A 21,717-nucleotide genomic window follows, 5' to 3' on the forward strand; every position below is an offset into this window, starting at 1 on the left:
GCGAGACCGGGAGGCCGGTTAGGTGGGCAGAAGATGGCCGGGCAAAGGTCGTCCAATGAGGTGCGTGGCTGAGTGGAAACACGAAGCAGGCTCCAGACCGCCGCTCTGGCAACACAAAGGCACCCTGGCTCGCCCGTGGGACAGATGACATTTCAAATGTTTAATTGAAAATATTGTCGAAGGCTTTCACGGTCAGAGTTCATTGGTTCTTGTAGGTTATCCGGGCTGTGTGACCGTGGTCTTGGAATTTTCTTTCCTGACGTTTCGCCAGCAACTGTGGCAGGCATCTTCAGAGTAGTAACACTGAAGGACAGTGTCTCTCAGTGTCAAGGGTGTAGGAAGAGTAATATATAGTCAGAAAGGGGTTGGGTTTGAGCTGAGTATTGTCCTGCAAAAGTAATGTGCTAATCATTGTCCTGTAAGTATCAAGATAATGTGCTAATGAGGGTATGGTATGTTAATATGGCTATATATTACTCTTCCTACACCCTTGACACTGAAAGACACTGTCCTTCAGTGTTACTACTCTGAAGATGCCTGCCACAGTTGCTGGCGAAACGTCAGGAAAGAAAATTCCCAGACCACGGTTACACAGCCCGGATAACCTACAAGAACCAAGTTTAATTGAAAGTTTAACTGGTGCTGGCTCTTTTGTGCCTTAACACCGCCACAGCAGTGCTTCTTACAATACAAACTTACATACAAAACCGCAGTAATGAAAAGACTGGTGTCAGCTTATAAAATGCAAATGTCTTTAAAATAAGCTGACTGAATCCTTTCAGAAAAAATTATTTTACCCTGGTCTTATCTACTAGAAAGATGTATCTGGAATTTCCCTGACAGCTACCAGCTGTCAGCTGTTTATATTTCAAGAGCAGGAAAATCATTACTTTTTGTAAATCTTGCTGAAGACTATATTTTCTACTAATCAGATGGTTGCATGTTACAATGTAAAGATGTTTTATCCCCGGCTCCAGAGGTGCAAAAGTGCGCCCATATGCCAGATAACACTGAACTGAAGTGTATATAAGACAGAGCAAGATAGCCAGTACTTCAGAGTGTTATTGCTGGCACACTGCAGCTGTCTGATGTAACATTTCTCCATCTCAGAGAATGTAAAACATTGAGACTCTGATCCTTGCGTGGACAGCAGTTCTCTGAGGTATCTTGAAGTATCAAGATCTGGATATTTCAACATATCTTACCTACAGTCTTCTTGTGAGACTGCTCTATTCCTAGAAGAGGATAGAGACCCTTAGAATTCCTATCCTTTGAATGGGAATCTAAGTGCAGTGATCTTTCCATATATTGGAACACTGAGAGTCCATTGGATTTATGGATTCTTACAAACTAAACCTATTTGGCTTACCAATGCTAAAGAGCATCCTGAACACAGGGCTAATAGCTAGACCTCTGAGATAGTGTCAGAAAGTCCTCTACTTAACAGAGGGACTTCTGAACCTACTCAGAGCAAGAGACCAGAGATGTTCCTGAAGTGAAAGGAGACTCTGTACTCTGTGAGACATGCACATTGTACAGCGCATACACAGATTTGAACCATAAGTTCACATACAAAACTCTCTACAGCCAGAGAGACTTTTAACAGCTTTAAGCTAACACATAGCATAACAATTTAACACATTTATATATTCAGTATTGCTGTCTAAAACTAAAAAGAACATGCATAGCATGTACATAAACAATGCCTGATCTTAATGATGATCAGAGGTGGTCTTCGTAAGTTAAGAATATTAATAGAAGTCTTTAAAGGATTCAAGACTTAGAAAATACAGATACTCTGGGATAACTTCATATGTTCTCATAGAGCTTAGATTCTTAAAGGACTACAGATGACACAGCAAGGTATAGTGTGTCTTCTGTACCGAAATATTAAGATGTTTTGAATGATTTAAGTTAGAATGCTTCTAACCAAATCTTTTTCCAAAAAATTAACCATATTTTGACAGGATTTCTGTAACTTTATATTCTGAATGAAAGTGCATTGCACTAAGAATACTTTATGAGTATATTTTGACTAAGATACTCCTTTATGGAGGCATAGAGATTGTGAATGATTACTTGCTACATTTTGTTACATAAACATGTTTAAGACTAATGATGTCTAGCCTTATATGATATTTTAAGGCTTTGCAACCAAAAGCATATATTATATAATGTAAATAAATGTGTTTTTATTATACTTCTACTCTTGTCCAGTATTATAAATTTATTGGCGTGTTCAAGAGATGTTCTAGGAACCATAACAAGTTTCTAGGAACCGTTGATTCCGGTCTAGTGGTGTCTTACTGAATAAGATAACATATTCCTTCTCAGGAAGGGGTCCTTTCTAAGAGTGTAGGCACTTAACGGCCCGAACTGTGACAATCCCTTCTCCAAGGGAGCTCATTTGGCTGACTCATTCACATGTCTTAGAAAGACAGTAAAAATCTTCTATAGAAAAGCCTTGTTAATGGGCTGATTTTAGGTGCATTTTATAAGCCTTTGTGGGCTTACTATCATGGCTGTTGCAATCTGTTTTAGGCTGCCTTTTCCCAGAATTACAAATGATCTCCAGACTATAGAGATCAGTTTTCTTAGAGAAAATGGCAGCTTTGGAGGGTGAACTCTGTGGCATCCCATCCCTGCTAAGCTCCCTCCTCTCTACCATCAAATCTTTAGAAATTTCCCAACCCAGAGTGGCAACCTCTCAGTTCAGAGGTGTTGAACTGAGAGGAACTTATTGTTGAATAAACATTCATGCAAACAAGCTGTGTATGTTCTACTGACATTTTGTGTATTTTACTTTTCTATAGTGATGAGTTTTAACTATAATTCACGAGAAGAACTACAAATTTGCTATAAGGTTTAAAAATAATTTGGGTGACAGAGGATCACGGCCACACTTGTTTCAAACATCACCTGCCTATGGTGCATAAGACAGTACAACACATTACTTAAAAACAGCCTACACCATATGGCATTGCTAGATGCACTCAAATTCAGAGTATACCTGAAATACTAACAAACCAGTACACAATGACATAGTCATCTTCCTGCTACACACCCAAACATACCTTTCATGGCCAAGCAAAAGTTAAACAATCCACTGCAGCAAAAACATTGGTCAGTATAATGGAGAAAGGAAAAATATGGTGCCACAGGATATACATTAGGAGCAAAGCAAGTATGAATGTACTTAATGTGAGACACCTGTGTGTCTATTACAGCCAAATACAAATTAAGAGATGCCCAGATAATTTCTCACATCAATCTTAGTTTTTAATTTGAATACCTTGCATGTATTACTTATTAATTATTCAAACCTCCTATGGCCTCCTGGCTAAACAAATGTCTGTTCAGCCATAAAGGCAGCAGCTTCATTACTGTGAAATGCTCTCCTAATGAGGTGTAGAGGAATGGTATGCTGTCCACCTTCTATAACCACTGTAGATATAACATATACATACTATGATAGATCACCTTTCCCCCTTTGACTTTCATGAGCTCCACAAAAGCAGAGTTCTGCAACTGTCTCTTTGACAGTGCTCCTCTCCTTGCAATTGTTGAATTTTAGCCATCATGCAGCAACTAAGGGCAAAGAATGTCAGTCAAAAAACAGTATCTGCAGTTCCTGAATCTAGTAATTTGTGAATATATTTTCTCTGCAGATACTCTTGTTTAGCAATCTATATTAACATATCATTTTACCCTCAACAACATCCTTAACTGTTGCTTCACTGTTATAACCACTTCACTCTAAATCAGGGGTGGGGAACCTTTTTCCTGCCAAGGGCCATTTGCTCATTTATAACATCATTCGGGGGCCATAACCAGGTGTAGATCTCCCGGCGTGGGGGGGGGGGGAGAGGCTAGGGTAGCCAGGTCTCCAGCCACCACCTGGAGGTTGGCAACCACAGGGGAGGCCACGCAGAGAAGGCCTGGAGGGCACCCCCGCTCCCTCCTCCCTCTCCCCTCCTAGGCGGGAGGGCAGCCAGAAGTGGGCCCCGAGCAAACGAGGCGCCAGGGGGGCGCAGCCAATCCTCAGGGAAGGAAGGGAGGAAGAAAGGAAAACAGAAATGGAGGGGGAGAAAAGGACAGAAGGAGACAGACAAAGAAAGAGACGAGGGAGAGCGGGGGAGAAAGGAGAGTGACAGAAAAAGAGGAAGAGAGAAAAGCCTCCCCCCCACACACACACACACCCTCACACACCGGCTCCACGCAACTGGGCCCCAGGCTCCCCGCCTCCCCCAACACACAGCAGCACTCGCCCTCCCACCCTGAGTCCACAAAAGGCCCTCCAAGCCCAATCGGCTCCCACGCGCATGTTCTGCCGCCGGGAGCCACCGGCCTCTCCCCCCTCCCTCGCCGCTTCACAGGCGGCGAGAGGGGCTTACAGTGTGCAGCGGTGTTCCTGCATGCCACGACTGTAGGGGGCAGCCTTGGGGGAAGCGTCCCTCCCCTCCCCCCTCCTCTCGCCAACCAACAGTCGACGAGAGGAGGTCCAAAGGGCGCTGTGGCCCCAGGAGCACCCTTGGGGAGGGCTGCGCTGTGCTGCGCCTCCGCAGCTGGGCCCTGGAACTCCCGAGGGCCACTGAAAATGTCCTCGGGGGCAGCACACGACCCCCAGGCCAGACGTTCCCCATCCCTGATTTAAAGCCAGAATTGTAATTTAATTCCTTGCCCTTCTCGTTCACTTTGGGAAATTATCAGTCTATCCCAAGTACAAATTCTCATTGCTTTGACTATTTTGAGATGATTTCTGCAGTCTTCTTTAATGATGCCAACAGTATCCCCCCTCCAGCATTTGAAAATTAAGCTTCCTCAGAAACCAAGATCCTAGTGGGGTATTTTTAAAGTTGTGAACTTTTTTCTGCACTCTCCCTCTCCTATGCAGCATGAAACTCAGAAATTTAGCAGGTGAGTCTTCTAAATTTAGCAGGTGAATCTGCACATGTTCATACCAGGAAAACTATGCTAGGCTGCTGTTAAACTCACATGAGGGGTATCCCAGGTAACTTTTATGTACAACTAGATTTTATAAACACATATTTACTTTTTTAAAATTATTAGATGCATGCATGCCTTTGAATTTATTTATTTATATCCCACTTTTCTCTCCAGTTGGGGCTTGGGAAAGTAGCTTTTAGTACATCGTTCTCCCCTCCTTCCATTTCACACAACAACAAGCCTGTGAGCTTAGAGTTTGTGATTGGCCCAAGATCACCCAGCAAGCTTCCATGATAGAAGTGGGGATTTGAACCCAGGCCACCCAAAAAGTCCTAGTCTGCCACTCTGTTCACCACACCATACTGTAGTGCCCAGATATAAGGGCTGGTATAAAAAACTATGTACTCATATGCACACACATAGAAGCTTTAGGGAAGTTGGCATCCAAAGGCTTTGAGCCAATAAATCATACACTGTGCCTGGTACTGCCTCTCACCAGTAGAGAGAAAGCTGTCTTTGAATTACCTCTAACCTTAGGAATGTAGTTTCTGTTTCCTAGCTCACAAGATCAAGCACTTTCCTAAGTGATGCCTTCGGGCAATATCTATAGGCTATGCTAATTAACATAGAGTAGACAGCTAACGTGTATTGTAAGCAGCTATGGGCCTGCCCCATTCTAATGCATAAATGATGCTGACCTTCCTTTGTTCCTTTGTGAGTAACCCTGTGCCTTATCTGTGGTTCTCACCAAGCTCTGTGTTTAGCTAAATAAAGAACTGTTTGCTTTTGACCTTAACCTCCTCCTTGCTGTCTGTTCATTGGACTCTACGAGACAGCCAGGCACTTCAATACCACACCACTCATGCCCTAACTTAGACTGGTCAGTGTCAGGTCTTAAGAGTGTACATGGACTTTTAACAATTGAATGAAACAATAAATTTCCCCCATCAAAGGGCACTGCAAATAGGGAGATTTTAATTGTCTGGCATTTGCCCTGACTACAGGGTTGTGAGTTTAAACATAAGCTCCTGCAGATATCCCTCTGACAGAAGTCTGATCTGCAGCAATTAGCAGGTGTCTAGGTTTCTAATTTGTGTTTATATAACAGTTTCCCACAGTCATGTTCTCATAATAGTTTACACTTACAAAAGGCAAATAAATCTGGAGGGGAAGGTCCACAACTGGAGCTAGGACCAAGCCTGATGCCCCCTACTCATTTCCTCTGAGGACCTCTGCATTTGATTTAGATCCATACCCCCAAAAGAGCTTCCTACAGATCAGATTTCTGTGAAAGGCGCAAGTGCAGACCCAGCCATTTCGGAGCCATAAGCCATTCTACCTGACTCTGTGTGTGTGTGTGTGTGTGTGAAGTGCTGTCAAGTCGCATCTGACTTATGGCAATCCAATAAATTAATGATCTCCAAAACATCCTATCATTAGCCTTACTCAAGTCTTGCAAACTGAGGACTGTGGCTTCCTTTATTGATAGGGTTGCCAGCTCCAGGTTGGGCAATTCCTGGAGATTTAGGGGGGTGGAGTCTGGGAAGGGCAGGGTTTGGGGAAGGGAGGCACTTCAACAGGGTATAATTTCATAAAGTCCACCTTCCCAAACAGCTCTAGGGGAACTGATCTCTGTTGCCTGGAGAGCAGTTGTAATCCCAGGAGATCTCCTGCCACCACCTAGAGGTTGGCAACCCATTTTATTGAGTTAATGCCTCTTACGTTGGTCCTTCCTCTTTTCCTGCTGCCTCCAACTTTTCCTAGGATTATTGTCTTTTTCAATTTGAATACCTTTATTGGCATACCATCAAGCAGTCGTATTGTCTTTTTCAGTGACTGTTGTCTTCGCATAATGTGACAAAAGTACGATAGCCTCAGTTTGGTCATTTTAGCTTCTAGGGAGAGTTTAGGCTTGATTTGATCTAGAACCCACTTATTTGTCTCTTTGGCAATCAATGATATCTGTAAAACTCTCCTCCATCACCACATTTCAAATGACCAAGGCACCAATTTTGAACTACAAAAGGGTAATTAAGTGCATCCATCTTCTGTGACCAGGATTCCTGTATCCTAAACCGTTGTCTAACATGGGATTTCTGCATGTGCATTTTGTCGGCGCTACAAGAATGAGAAGCGCCACATTTGCTGCAAGTCTTGTTACAGAGTCAGTCCGCCATTGTATCCGACTACCCCGCTGCCTTCTTGCCCGTCTCGCGCACTTACTGGGCAGCAAGCCCCACTGAAGTACACACGTTTAGGATTGCACTGTGAGTATACTCTGTTCAGTTCTCCATCCGCCCATTAAATAGAAAAAGCATATTAATCATCATTCCTCGTGGATGCTTCATTTCCCTCTAAGTAGTCCTGAGTCTTTAATCGCTGCCTGACGCACAGGAAGTCAGCCATCAAAGCTTTGCTCACCCCTTTCATTTTTTTTATTGTTTCTTTTTATACAAATTTCAAATATATATTTCTTATTCTACATACATTGTTTGTATAACGTACTTTTCTCATTCCCTTCCATCCCTCCCATCCCCCTCCCTAGCCCCACTCCTTCTCCTTATATTTTTTAGTCTCTTAACCCCCCTGCTCACCCCCTTTCAAGCCCGTATTAGACAAAGCTATCCTCGCTGCATGCGTCAGAACGGGGATCTCGCTCCTGCACTGACACCTGCCAAAGGAACAGCCCGTACCAGTTCAGAGGGCCTCTGTAGGAGTTGTTCGGAGGACTACATTTCCCAGCATTCTTCAGGCGCAGCCGGACGTCGACGTTTTGTCGCAAAGGAAAGCATCGAAGGCTTTTCGGGGCAAGATGGCTGTGCCGTTGGCTCGGTTTGTTCAGGTAACGGCTCCCGTCTGTTGTTACCTTTCCTGCAAGGTTGCGGTCCGTCCAGCTCCGGCTAACTGTAGTGATCTGGGTCGGGGCTGAGAAGGAAGGGAAGGGATAGGACGCAAGCGTGCAGCGGCACCACCACCACCACCACCACCACCCCCGGTTCAGAGCCAGGCGTTGGGCAGTAGAAAGGCCTTTTGCCTGCCCCATGAAGGGCCGCCCTGCTCTTCAAGTCCTTCTGGCGGGTGGCGAAAGCGTTTCCTCCTGTTCGGGCCCGCGTATTTCAAAGATGCTGCCTTAGCCTAGCAGATAATTCACAGTGGGTCGCCGTGTTAGTCTGTCTGCAGTAGTGGAAAAGGGCAAGAGTCCAGGAGCACTTTAAAGACTAACAAGAATTTTTTTCTGGTAGGGTATGAGCTTTCGTGAGCCACAGCTCACTTCTTCAGATACCATCTGAAGAAGTGAGCTGTGGCTCACGAAAGCTCCTACCCTACCAGAAAATATTCTTGTTAGTCTTTAAGGTGCAACTGGACTCTTGCCCTTTAGCCTAGCAGAGTATGTGATGTTGCCATGACACGTGGGACTGCTGCGGGGAGGGGGAGCGTCTCTTAGCGCAAGGGATGTAGAAAACGGCCAGCATGGTATAGTGGTCCCAGTTAGACTAGGACTGTGTTCAGATTTCTGCTCCTCTTTGCCACTTGCTAGATGATTCCGAGCCCGTGGCTTTCTCTCAGCCTGAGTGGCTTCAAAAAGTTGTTTTGAGAATAAAATGGGGAAGAGGAGAACCGTATAGGCTGCTCTGACCTTGTCAGAGGAAGGATGGGATAAAAATGGATAAATGGTGAAGTTGCTCCTATGGGAATAAGAATGGGGTGTCAGAAGGAAATTTCAAGACGTAATGTGCTGCTGTGGCAATGCGTTGCTTGTAACGTGGTGGCCAAATTTGTTGGTCTCTTAAAGTGGCATATAATTGAGCTACAAAGAAATGCCTCTAAGGCTCCTGCTAAAAACTTTGAGCAGGCACCGTGTCAAGCTGACACGCCCAGTCTTAAAAGAAATCTGGAACCTTTGGCAGAGTGACTTTGTATAGGAATCTGTGTGCACTTTTGTGGTAGTATAGGTACTATGTTAGGTGCAGGTTGATGAGGGTGGTTACGTCCTGCTCTGGGTAAAGTGTTGATCTACTAGGAAAAATCATTCTTGTGTACAGATGAGGCCTGGTTGAAACCTGATGCTGGTGGGACATATGTGTCGCTGCATACCCAGCAGCTCCCATAAGTGGGGCTGACCACTGCACATGCAGTCGTGCTATCTAACATCAGCATACCAGACCAAAGATGCTAATATAGTATGGGTACGGCTGGTGGCTTAGTTTAAATGAGAAGCTGGGCACATCTCGAGGGTAAGTCCTTCTGTTCCATTGTTCTCATGTTTAAATTGAGGCTTAGCTATATTAACAGCAAGTGTGAAAGTGTAAGGCCCTTTGATTGTGGCACTGAAGCACACTAATTATGAAGAAGAAGAAGAGTTGGTTTTTATATACCAACTTTTTCTACCACTTAAGGCAGAATCAAACCAGCTTACAATCACCTTCTCCTCCCCACAACAGACACCCTGTGAGGTAGGTGAGGCTGAGTGACTGACCCAAGGTCACCCAGCTGGCGTCATGTGTAAGAGTGGGGAAACAAATCCTGTTCACCAGATTAGCCTCTGTCGTTCATGTGGAGGAGTGGGGAATCAAACCCGGTTCTCCAGATCAGAGTCCACCGCACCAATACTCTCATTTCCCATAATGAAACTTTTTCATTGGTGCTGGGTGACCTTGGGCCAGTCACATACTTTCATCCTCAACCCTGGCAAGTATTTGGATGGGAGATCTTCAAGGAATACCAGGGTCATGATGTGGAGGCAAGAAATGGCAAACTACCTCTCTGGCCTTGAAAACCCTACAGGGGTTGCCATAAGTCAGCTGTGACTTGACAGCAAAAAGAAAGGAAAATTTATTTTATAGATTCTTGAATTCCCCAAACATAGTTACAATGGCATTGTAAATGAGCTCACACACTAAAAAAGTCCACCTCTCCAAGTGTGGCATTTTAAATAAGTTGTGACCCATGGGCAGCCTGAAAAAATGTTTAGCTTGCTTTATAACAAGCCTTCCTACATCTTCACCTGGTTACAATTGTTACTGCCAGAGGCAACTAAGTTATTGTTTTTTACAAGCCCGGGTTGTTAAATAGATGTTGAGTTGTGCAACCTATGTAGCTTTTTATGACATTCTGATTAATTAAAACAAAGGTGGAGGCATCTGTATAATCCTTGGCATGAGAATCATATGTTGTTGGCTGCGAAAAGCCAAGAACAAAAGGGGTATTTTTTTAACTTCTCTTGCATTTTGGCCTGAGGGGAGGGGTTGGAGCACATTTAAAAACCCTTTTGAAGCATTCATGTCTGAGCTCATTTGTAATACCATCATAATAATGACTGCTCAGACACCACTGCATCCACTGTGCCATCCTGTGGAACATTTCCAAAGCTGCATGGAATTTGTTACACTCTGTGCTCTAGATTACTTGAAGGAAATCCACAGGAGCCTTCTGTAGAATTTGCTAAGCACTTTGCAGGTCAGGTTGCTTCTATTCACTCTGACTTGGACACCACATTAGATGTAGTTCAATTGCCAAGTGTTTCTCTGGAGCTATTGCTTTCACAAATGTTGGTTTTTGTACCCTGCTGCTATATATGGGGTCCTTGGAAAGGTGGTGTCTTCCACTTGTATGCTTGCTGTGGCTGAAAGGAATCAAGGGGTTGGGTCCAGAAGGTGGTGAATACGTTGTTCTGAGAAGTAGTGGTCCTGGCTGCCTTGAACAAAGAAGACAGCGAGACCACTTCTGCCTGACTGGGTTGGTTTAGCTATCAGCCACTTACTGATCTCTTATTTATGAGCACAGTTCTCAAGAGTCTGTTTGCAGGCCAAGATCAAAATTCCTGGATGATATGAACTATCTGGAACCATTTCAAGACTGGCATCCACCTTGGGTTTGAGACAGAGGGTGCCTTGGTTGCCCTAGTTGATTATACTGAGACACAGACCTGGTGAGGGTCACTTGTTGGTACTTCTGGATCTTTAGTAGTTATTTTTTAATTATTTAATTGCACTTCTACCCCGCCCTCCCCAGCCAAAGGCTGGGCTCAGGGCGGTTCACAAAAATAACCACATATAATAAAAACTGAATGGAAACATTAAAAACACCTTTAAAATAGCCCAGTACATTCCAATAAATACAGACAAAAGTGTCCAATGGCACCAAAAGAGTATCCAGCTGCAGCTGGGCTCTCACTGGGGAGACTATTCCACCAGGCGGGGGCTAGGGCTGGAAAAAACCTGGCCCTGGTCGAGGCCAGCTGGATGCTCTTTGGGCCAGGGACCACCAGTAGATTGTTATTACTTGAGCAAAGATTCCTCTGGGGAACATACTAAGAGAGGCAGTCCTGCAGCTACGAAGGTCCCAGACCATGTAAGGCTTTAAAGGTTATAACCAGCACCTTGAATCTGACCTGATACTCCAGGTGGAGCCAGTGTGGTTGAGGGAGCAGTGGAGTAATTTGTGCCCGTGGCGAGGTCCCAGTAAGAAGCCTTGCCATGGCATTCTGTACCAGCTGAAGCCTTCAAGTCAGTCTCAGGCGCAGCCTTACATAGAGCAAGTTGCAGTAATCTAGCCTGGAGGTGACCATCACATGGCTCACCATGGCTAAGTCGGGGTGGGAAAAGTAAAGCACCAACTGCTGGACTCAGCAGAGATGGTAGAAAGCCATCTGAGCCATGGCTGTGACCTGTGCCTCCACTGATAAGGAGGCATCAAAGGTCACAGCCAGGCTCTTGACCGTGCACGTAGGTGTAAACTTCACGCCGTCAAGAGCCGGGAGTCGGCACCCCACCCTGAGTTGCCCTGGCTGAGCTACAAAATCTCCATCTTCGAGGGATTCAGTTTCAGCCAACTTTGCTTCAACCATCCAAGTCATGGCGTCCAAGCATCTGGCCATTGTGTCTGGGGTGGAGTCCAGGTGGTCGTCCATCAGTAGATAAAACTGGGTGTTGAAACCATTGACCCTGATGTCCTGGATCTCTTGTCTAGGTTGTGAATTGGAAGCATAGCATTGTGTTGGCTTTTACCTACCTTGCAGGAAGATTCCAAAAATGGTGCTGACAGATCCCTGCTCTACTATGCAGCATTTATGTTATGAGTTCTGCAGACTTTCATTTTGAATTTCATGCTATTTAATATCTTCATAAAACATCTGGGGAAAACTGGTCAGGGTTTGGGGATATGGTGTCATCAATACGCTGAACTCACAGCTGATCCCTTTACTGTGTGTGTAAAGTGCCATCAAGTCACAGCTGACAGTAGCAACCCCAGCCAGGGGCTTTCAAGGCAAGAGGTGGTTTGCCATTGCCTTCCTCTGCAGAGCCTTCCTTGGTGGTCTCCCTTCCAAGTACTGACCCTGCTTAGCTTTTGACAAGATTGGGCTATACCATTCTGCCTTCCCTCCCTTAATACCTTTATTAGGACTAGCTAAAAAGTTACAGAGTGATTGGGCTTTGGATCTTGACTAATGCACTGACATACTGTTGACTTCCAGCAGTAGTGAAACCTGGATTGAACGTCCCAACTCCCCTCCAGACGACTTCTTGAAGTACCACTGGTTTTATCTGCTAGTATGGCTGTAGCATCCAGAAGGGCTGTGTTCACTATTGTGGGAACGTGTTTCAAATCATTCACTAGGCAATCTCTGGCATTTGGTAAGGACTGTAAACTTTCTTTTATTAAATACTAGCAATATGCTTCTTGTATTGGCAAGGGGAGTAGGTCTTGTATGTCACAGAGATGCTCCCGAACGTTCCAAACAACTGAGTGTCCTGTGGCATATAGGGCCCTCTGATTTCTCCTCTCATACAATGGGGGCTTATTCTAAGCTGCTGCCCCAGTGGCAAGGGGAGAAACGTCTTGTGTCTGTAGGTGGGCTTGAAGAGCTACAGCCAAGCCAAGTCTGTTGCACTCAGCTTGGCCAAGAAAGACATCTCTCACTTCCTGTCCATATCCAGCTGCTAAAGTCACTGAAAGAAAGGCTCTTATCTTGGTTTTGCAACAAGCAGGTGTAAATGCCTGAGCACCTGTGTGAGAGAGCAAGAGCAATGGATGTAGAAGGGCAAAGGATAAGGTGGTGGTGATGTGTTGGAGAAGGGGCAACTGGAGCCTTCCTCTCCATCTCTCCTGCCATGAGTGCAAAGAACTTCCAGTGAGAGCTGCTAAATGGATCCACACACACCCCAGCTGCCCACAAGTTTCCTCAGCCTTCATGAGGCTCTGCCCCTCTCCCCTGGAGAACCATTGAAGCAAAAAATGGTAGGTGGATGTTTTCGCCAGCAACGTCCAGCTTATGTGGTAGCACAATACTGAGCACTGGAGTCAGAAAGCAGGCTTTAACTATCCTTCAGGACAAGGACACCGTCCCCTCCACCACCACCAAGCTGTGTATTGGTGTGCGCGCATTCTGTTTGCTTTTCTTTCGAAGCACAATAGAAAGGTTAGCTGGCTTTGAGAAGGGAGATAATGCTTTAGAGCAAACGTGTGCACCAGTCCCTAGGTTACAAAGGTGGCTTATAATGATGACGATCATTGTATTGAAACCAAGTACACATCATAATCTGCTGTGTTGATACAGAGTCAACTTTACTCAGTTCATGTTTTTTTTCCAGACTCAGCTGTGTATTGTTCTTGCTACAAATCTACATATTCAGCTCTTCCGGATGACTACAACTGGTATGTATTGCATCGGAATGGCTAAACTCAACTTTCAGTTCCAATGTCTGCCAAAATAGCAAGGGTGACACTAGATTAGTCGTTTCTGTACGGAGTCAGTTTAATTGGTGCCTGCCTGTGTCTCAGCTTTTGGCACTGCCTATTGTGAGCCACCTGCAAACAGTCACTACTTTTGAATGTATGTATTGATATTATTATTATGATTTACTTTATTTCTATCCTGCCTTTCTCCCCAAGGCAGCTCGCATTGTTCTCTCCTCCATTTCATCCCCACAACAACCCTGTGAGGTAGTTTAGGCTAAGAGTGTGTGACTGGCCCAAGATCACCCAGCAAGCTTCCACAGCAGAAGTGGGGATTCAGACCTGGGTCCCCCAGATCCTAGTCACTGTAACCACTATGTATGGGATTCATAGATACATTGTTTATTTTAAAGATTTGTGTCCCACCTTAGACAAACAGATCATAAGGCCAAAAGGCTCACAGATACTTTTAAATCTATCTCTTTCGCTGTTGGATAACCTCGTTACTTGATAAACTTACTGATCAGCATTTTTGTAAAATTTATTTATCCAGCAGATCTATGAAAATGTAATTCAAAGGAGTCAAATGTTTGTTTTTCCTTTTTAGCAAAGTGGAACTTGCTGTGACATCAGATGGAAAGACCATAGTTTGCTATCACCCTTCGGTGGACATTCCATATGAGCACACAAGAGTATGTGAAATCTTACCTGGAAAATGTAGCTAGTCTTGGTTTAGTTTTCCAAATATATTCTTGGGAGTTAACCCTTTTCATAAATGAGTTATTAAAGGAAAATGGGCTTGCAAAATATCGGTACATTTATTAATATTTTTTTAATTTGGCAAAAAATGATGACTGAGAAACATGATAAAGGACTATGAAATTGTGCACAGTGTAGTAAATGGATAGACCCTTTCTTCCTTTTCCCAAATACAAGAACCCAATGAAATCACTAGGCAGTAGATTTAGGAAAAGAACTATTTCACACCATGAATTCATTGCTGCAAGATTTGGAATGGCCACTGGTTTAGTTAGCCTTAAAAGGAGTTTAGGCAGATTCAGGGAGGAAAAGAAGTCTATCAGCAGCTATTAGCCATGGTAGGTTTAGAGGCAATATGCTGGGGGCAAATGGCAGGGCGAGGGTGCCACCTTCAGAGCCACATGTGATCTTCCTGGAAACATTGGGTTGGTCACTGTTGTAAACGGTTCTGGAACTGATGGACTTCTGATCATATTCAGCAGAGACTTTCTTGTCATTTTAATTTTTCTTTGCATTTCTGTCTGTCCACATCCCCAGGTGGTAAGAATTTTTTGGGACGGTATAGAACTGCTTGGCAATCTTGCTGTTTTAAAGCCTGCAAATGGTACCCATGAGTGCAGAGATGTATGGCTTCTTTTTCAAAGAATAGTAAACTTCCTAAAATTTTGAAGTTTGTAATATTTGGGACTAGGGTTTTTGTTTGTTGTTGTTGTTGTTTTATAGCCCATTCCATGGCGAGATCCAGTTGATTTTATGGCCGAAACACACAATCAAGTGCTAAAATCTAAGTTGGAAGTAGAAGAGCTCAAGAACAAGAAAGGTCCTACAATTGAGGAACTTAGTAAAATGTTTTATACAACAAAACATCGCTGGTATCCAGTGGGGCAGTAAGTGCTTTCTTAAGACATAACATCATGGGAAGCAATATTGGGGAGACAATTTAATATATCTGCTGTAATACTTTTACTAGTACTATTTACATTAAATTTAATAAATGCTTTATTAATGGGTTTATCAAACTTACATTGGCTCTTCTAGGGTGGTCTTGACTGGATATGAGTGAGCACGATTATGTTGGATAGTTTAGACGTTCTTTGTGTAGCAGAAATGGGGGTTTCTCATACCATATTGTTACAGTGATATGGTGATGGAAAGTGCCATTAAGTCACAGCCAACATATGGCCACCCCATAGGATTTTCAAGGCAAGAGATGTTCAGAGGGTGGTTTGCCGTTGCCTGCCTTTGTGTAGTGACGCTCAACCTCATTGTTGCTAATCAGGGCCAACCCTGCTTAGCTTCTGAGATCTGACATCGGGCTAGCCTGCATCATCCAGTAAGGGCAGTATAGTGATATATACAACAGAATTTCTACTGTTTGGTTACTTAACAACTCCAATAAGGATTCCAATCTGTTGCAGTTTAAGATTGAATGATTCTAGTTTTGGTAGTGATGTCAATAAAATCAACAAATGAAGTACCTTTCTGGGAAAATCTCAAGTGTTTACTTGACCAAGGAAGAATCGCTTTTCCCAGACAGGCAGGTGCTTGAAGTGGGGCAAGGCCATGTGATACTAATGATCTGGTTTGTGTAGTGTTACCCATAGTTCATGTGGGAGATAACAGAAAAGTCTTTGTAGTCCTGCTGTAAGTTTCTGAGTTATTGGAATGGGTGGGAAATATCTGTGGAACACTCAGAATGTTATAATATACAAAGAATGAAGCACAGGATTCTTAAGAATTGTTGTACAAAGTTTCAAAATAAAAAAACTTAATTCTCAAGCATTTTAAACTAAAATACTTAACATCTGACAAAATACCAAGAAGTCTTAATTTTAATGTGTTTTTTTCTATTTACCCCCCCCTCTCCAAGGTACCATACTAGACGCAAGAAAACCAATACTCCCAAAGACCGGTGAACAGGAGAGTGTATGTCTTGCTTTATGTTTCCTGTCATTGAAGATAATTCCTGAACAAATGGGATACATGTGTATGGTCATTAAAATGTTTTTCAATCTAAGAATGTCCTACATGACTTAATTCTTTGCAGAACGTTGATTGATTTGTCTTGACGCCTAATTTAGAACACAACAATTTGGGCAAAACGAATTGCAGACCAATTAAAATAGATCTCGTGGAAAACATGGGCGAATCCTGCAGCTGACAGAATAGTTGTGTTAAAACTGGAGTTGAAATTCAAGGCATCTTTGCAGTAAGATATGAGCAAGAGCCAGAGGTGAAGAAGGAAATGCGCAGCAAACAGAACTGGGTGCCTCAGACTTCCTAGGAGACTGAAATTAAGTAAGTGACACACATACGATCCTGAGGAGCATGAAGAAGAATTTAAGCTCCTGCTGCCAGTCATGATTTCAGGCATTGCCCTGCGCCACGGGAGTCCACCTTGCGTCGCCTGCTAGTTCACCATTTCTAGTGAAGCCTCATTTCCAGGCATTTACTTGTGGTTTTTACTGATGAGCAGAGTGGTCCCCAAATGGGGACTGGAGAAAAGGTTTTGTGTGGGTGGGTAATGTTGCTGAGATACACAGGGAGCTGAAGGTAGCTTAGCTGGGAAATGGGAGGGAAGTGGCTGTCCCCTGTGACAGACTTGTTTAGAAGATTTTGTTTCAAACACATTCGTGCATGGGCTACTGAAGCAATTATGTCATGAATGAACTTGAAATGGCTACCAAATTGAGCATATACCCATTCCTTCCCTGCCCCCCTCCATAACCACTCCATCACTGGAAAAGTCGGCGGTTTTCCTACGTGCTGCTCCTCCTGCGGCATTCCTTTTCGCAGTCAGGCAGCAGCTGTTCCAAACGTGTGGGGCTCAGAGATTAACTTTGTGTGCCCTGTTCCCTTTCACTGTCAGAGGCAAGTGCTGAGTTCATACAGGAAAGCCCTACTGCCATTTTGGGCACAAGCAATGCTTAACAGGGCTCTGAAATGTATTGATGCTACAAGCAGTTTTAAAAAAATCATTTAAGATTTGTATAAACTCTTTTGCATAAATGCGCATTCTTGTGTACTGTCCAAGAGCCAGCAACACTCATTAACTGAAGCCATTCCCGTTGTCTGTTACCACATGGTAGCTCTCACATATGGACAGGGAGAGGAAGGTGAAGCGCTGACACTCTTGGAAGGAGAATAAACTATGCAAGTATGGTAAAAGCAGGTTTTTGTTTATACATTTATATCCCACCTTTATGCAATGCTGGCAGTATTTAAGCGGAGGCTGGACACTTGTCAGGGAGGCTCTAGTCCGATCTTGCATTAAGCAGGGGGCTGGACAAGATGGCCTGTATGGCCCCTTCCAACTCTGATTCTAATGCCCAAGGCAGCTAACAAAATATAAACATAGATACAGTTGAAATGACATAAGTTATAACTGCAACTCCTGCCACATGTATGTTCACCAGCTGCCAATCAAAGCGTTCATTAGTAACTTCCACCAAAGGCATGTTGGGATAATTCCACTTTGCACCTTTTATGGAAGAGTGTGTGGGAGCTTTCCATCCAACATCTGGCAGGCTACTCCAAAGCCTTGGCACAGTCACTGAAAACAAGTGCACGTTCTAGAAGATCATTTTTGGTAAAGTGTGGAGTGCTGCCAACATGAACTTCAGCATTTCACTTAAAAAAAACTTGATTTACATCTGAAAATCACAATAAAGATTACAGTTCAAGTTCTGTGCTTAGGACAGCAACCAGTTTTCAATGGCACCGCCTTCCAGTGAAGAATCTCAGATCATGGCTTCTGATTGTCAGGTTGAAAACAAATAATCGACAACCTTGCTAACCATTCAGTCTGAGAACAAACAGGGCGTTGGATGCGGCAGCTCCATTTTGCTAAAGAGAACATGCACTGCAATGAGGGTGGGGGTTAACAGCTAGGAAGTCAACAATCCCCCACCCCCATGTGCTCGAGCAGATCTTTGGGTTCAAGGCAGTTTCTCTTGTTCACAAATATAAGAATCAAAAGGCTACATTAGAAGAGCGTTTGTTCTACACCAAAAAGGATAGTAAAATGGGAGTAGACCAGCATACACATAACACATGAAGCTGCCTTATACTGTGTCAGGCCATCGGCCCATCAAGGTCGGTATTGCCTACTCTTAACTGGCAGCTCCTCTCCAGGATCTCAAGCAGAGGTCTAACAGCCCAAACCTGAAGGGGGGTACTTATGAGGCACCGCAGGAAGGCACAGCCATGCCACCTCCTGAACAAGCTTGCAGCAGCGTGGGGGGGATTATTTTACCCGAAGCCCCAAGAAACTCTCTCATAGAGTTTCACAGGGCTAGGCCACCTTTTTTTGCAGCTCTGGCCCTGAGAATGCCTCCCTTGGATGCCAGTGCAGAAATTTGCACCAGAAAAATGGTGCAGGGTAGGCAGCGCTGGCGCCCAAGCTTCACGCTGCCAAGCAGCACCCCTTACACTAGTGTAAGTGCCCTTGTGCCAGCGTCCGTGCTGACTTAGCAGGCACAAGTGGCACTTACACCAGCATAGGGGTCAAGTTGGCTCCTCACCAACTCCACCCCCCCCTTCAGGACTGCACAGTAAATATGATAAATGAAATATTATTTTACATCAAACTTGTTCCCTCAGTATTTACAATACTTCTATGGTGTGTTTTGCAAAGGAGTCTGTACCATAGGCCCTCCTGGTTATAGCTGGGGGTTTTTCTATTTTAAGCAGTTAATTGATTTTGAAAAGGAGAATCAAATGGATTCAATACTTTGAGGTGGTCTGAAATTTTAAAATGGGTAACTTCTTACTATTGGGAAGCTGCTTACAATATTAATATTTTGAGGAAGAAAGCAAAGCAGTATTTAATTCCAGAGCACTTCAAACTACAAAAACTAGAAATATGAAACAAATGGGGAAATGGGAACATAAGTTAGGAGTGACTTGACAGTACAAAAAAATTGTATCATTGTTTGAACCACCAGGAGGCGCTGCTGCACAAGCAAAGCACTCAGTTTTGGTTGCCTACAACCAGGATCAATTTGGAAAAAGTACTTAAAAAAAAAAAGCTTATGATGTTGGTATTTGTCAGCAAGCGAAGAAAATAAAGCTGGCTGACCTTAGTGAAGCTCAGGCATAAGCTGTATATTACTGTTCTATTTAATTGTTTTTGACACATCAAGGTGCAGTTCTATCCCCCATGTTTTTCAATCTCTACATAAAGCCCTTAGGTCAAATCATTTATATATTTTGGGTTAGTTGTTATCAACGCGCAGATGATACCCCAGCTCTATATATTTTTATCCAAGTCTCCTCGTGAAGTGGTAAAGGTCCTGCATCACTGCCCGGCTGCTGTAGTAAATTGACTAAGAGGGAACTGAAAGTAAACCCTTAAATGACAGGTAATGTTGGTTGGGAAGGTGGAGATCTTGAAGGACATTGTTATCTCCACTTTTGATGGCGTTCAGTTAAGAGCCTTGGGGTTATACTGGTCCCAATGTTATTGCTGGAGAAGCAAGTTAGTACAGGTGCAAAAGAGACTTTCTACCAACTCAGCCTAGCCTGAAAGACGGCCCTGCACTTTGATACGGCTGACCTAGCCACCTGGATTCTTGTAACTTAATCCGTGTTCAGTTGCAAGAAGGTTCTAATGAGATTTGCTTTCTAGTTAAAGATGTCTACATCAGCAGCTTCTCAGCAACTGTACTGTGGCTTAGAGCCTACAGTACCAGATTCAAATTCTGCCTTTATTCAGTAAGTAGCCTTAGTCAAGATGCCATCGCTTAGCCCAGCCATGTTCAATGAGAAGCGTGTACAAATATTTCAGTATGTCAAGACGGGTTTCAGATTTCTCTCTTAAGAGCCATTATTCTCAAATACTGTGTTCAGGCTGGGTGGTTGGCCATTACGCTAGAAAGAATCCAAGTCCTTGAGGAGCAGACAAAAGATCAGCACATGCAATTGTTGTTGCCACTTTTGAAGTGTGTATTTCACATGCTTCAGCACACTGTTCCTATTCAGATCGGATATAGTAAAAATGACACAGGCAAACACTGATTTAAAAAGTCTTAACAGCCAAGTTTGGATGTGCCAAACCATAACTTGGTATAACATAATCCTGTTGACTTGAAGAAAATGTTGTATGTTGAACAGTTTGACTACATCTGTATCCAGCCCTTTTTGGCATTCTTGTGTTATACCACTTTTCTCTCTCAGTAACACATGAAGCTGCCTTATACTGAATCAGACCCTTGGTCCATCAAAGTCAGTATTGTCTACTCATACCAGCAGCGGCTCTCCAGGGTCTCAGACAGACGTCTTTCACATCACCTACTTGCCTACTCCCTTTAACTGAAGATGCCGGGGATTGAACCTGGGACCTTCTGCATGCCAAGCAGATGCTCTACTACTGAGCCACGGCCCCTCCCCCTAAACCTGTAAGGCAAGGGAGAGAAAGCAAGCGGCTGGCCCAGGATCAACCAGTGGGCCATGTAGCTGAACACAGATCTGAACCATTCCTCCTTGTATTATGGCTGCCATGGTAAATTTCACTTTCATAAACACAAGCCCGATATTGAAGCACCAGTGCTGGCAGAGCGAGTGCTGCTCCCTACACACATATCTTAGAGGGTATTTTGCATGAAAGTAATCAACTGGCTCATGCTAAAAACAACAGCGTTTGCAGATTTCTTCCTCAGTTTGTTTATGCAGTAGTGTGGCACAGGCACAATAGTGTGAGATTGCTGGTCTCTGGGGTGAGATGGAGAAGCTTCACTCCCACATAGCAGTCCAGCAATATTGCCCTGTACACTTGGCAGCTGAGCAGAAAGTTGCCCATCCCTGAGTGTCAGCTGAACAATGCAGGCATGGGGACACATGTCCCTCTTCCAGCCCACATGGTATGCGAGACCTGGATGTGCATCTTTCTGTAATTTCACCTCTACCCCATTCCAGGAAACTACAAGCAGCTCAAAGCTATGTTCTCCCCCTCCTTTCAGAGACTCTTGTTGCTTTGATGCTAATTAAGTGCCAGAGTTGTGGTAGTAGCCTGGCCTAACAGCCATGTGGATAAAGAGACTGCATTAAAGACAGGGAAATTGCCCCTCCTCCCTCTTCCATAACCCCAAGCTCCACTGACTCAAGAGGAGGGAGACGGGAGAACCACCAAGTTTGCTCTTTACCATTTATAGCAAGCAATACACATCTAGATACAGTTATAAAGATCTCCATTTATGCTAGATAAATGTTTCCCCTTGAGAAACACAAGAACTTCATTCTCTGAGTTTAGATAAGTCGTTAAGAAAAAAAATGCATGTCTTATGTAACACAGAGACAACACTATGTAAACCATGTGCCTGTGGAATTAGTAAACAA

General features: G+C 43.9%; 1 protein-coding gene across 1 annotated transcript; it reads left to right on the forward strand.

Annotated features, from left to right (window-relative positions):
* The first annotated feature begins 12,457 nt into the window (after positions 1 to 12,457).
* On the forward strand, positions 12,458 to 16,337 carry MRPL42 (mitochondrial ribosomal protein L42). The gene is made up of 5 exons (XM_056847396.1): positions 12,458 to 12,581; positions 13,539 to 13,602; positions 14,231 to 14,315; positions 15,106 to 15,269; positions 16,253 to 16,337. The coding sequence occupies exons 1-5, from the start codon at positions 12,500 to 12,502 to the stop codon at positions 16,296 to 16,298; spliced, it is 441 nt and encodes a 146-aa protein (XP_056703374.1). The 5' UTR covers positions 12,458 to 12,499; the 3' UTR covers positions 16,299 to 16,337.
* Positions 16,338 to 21,717: the final 5,380 nt, after the last annotated feature.

The sequence above is a fragment of the Euleptes europaea genome, chromosome 3 (genome assembly GCF_029931775.1).
Source record: "Euleptes europaea isolate rEulEur1 chromosome 3, rEulEur1.hap1, whole genome shotgun sequence".
NCBI classification, from domain to species: Eukaryota; Metazoa; Chordata; class Lepidosauria; order Squamata; family Sphaerodactylidae; genus Euleptes; species Euleptes europaea.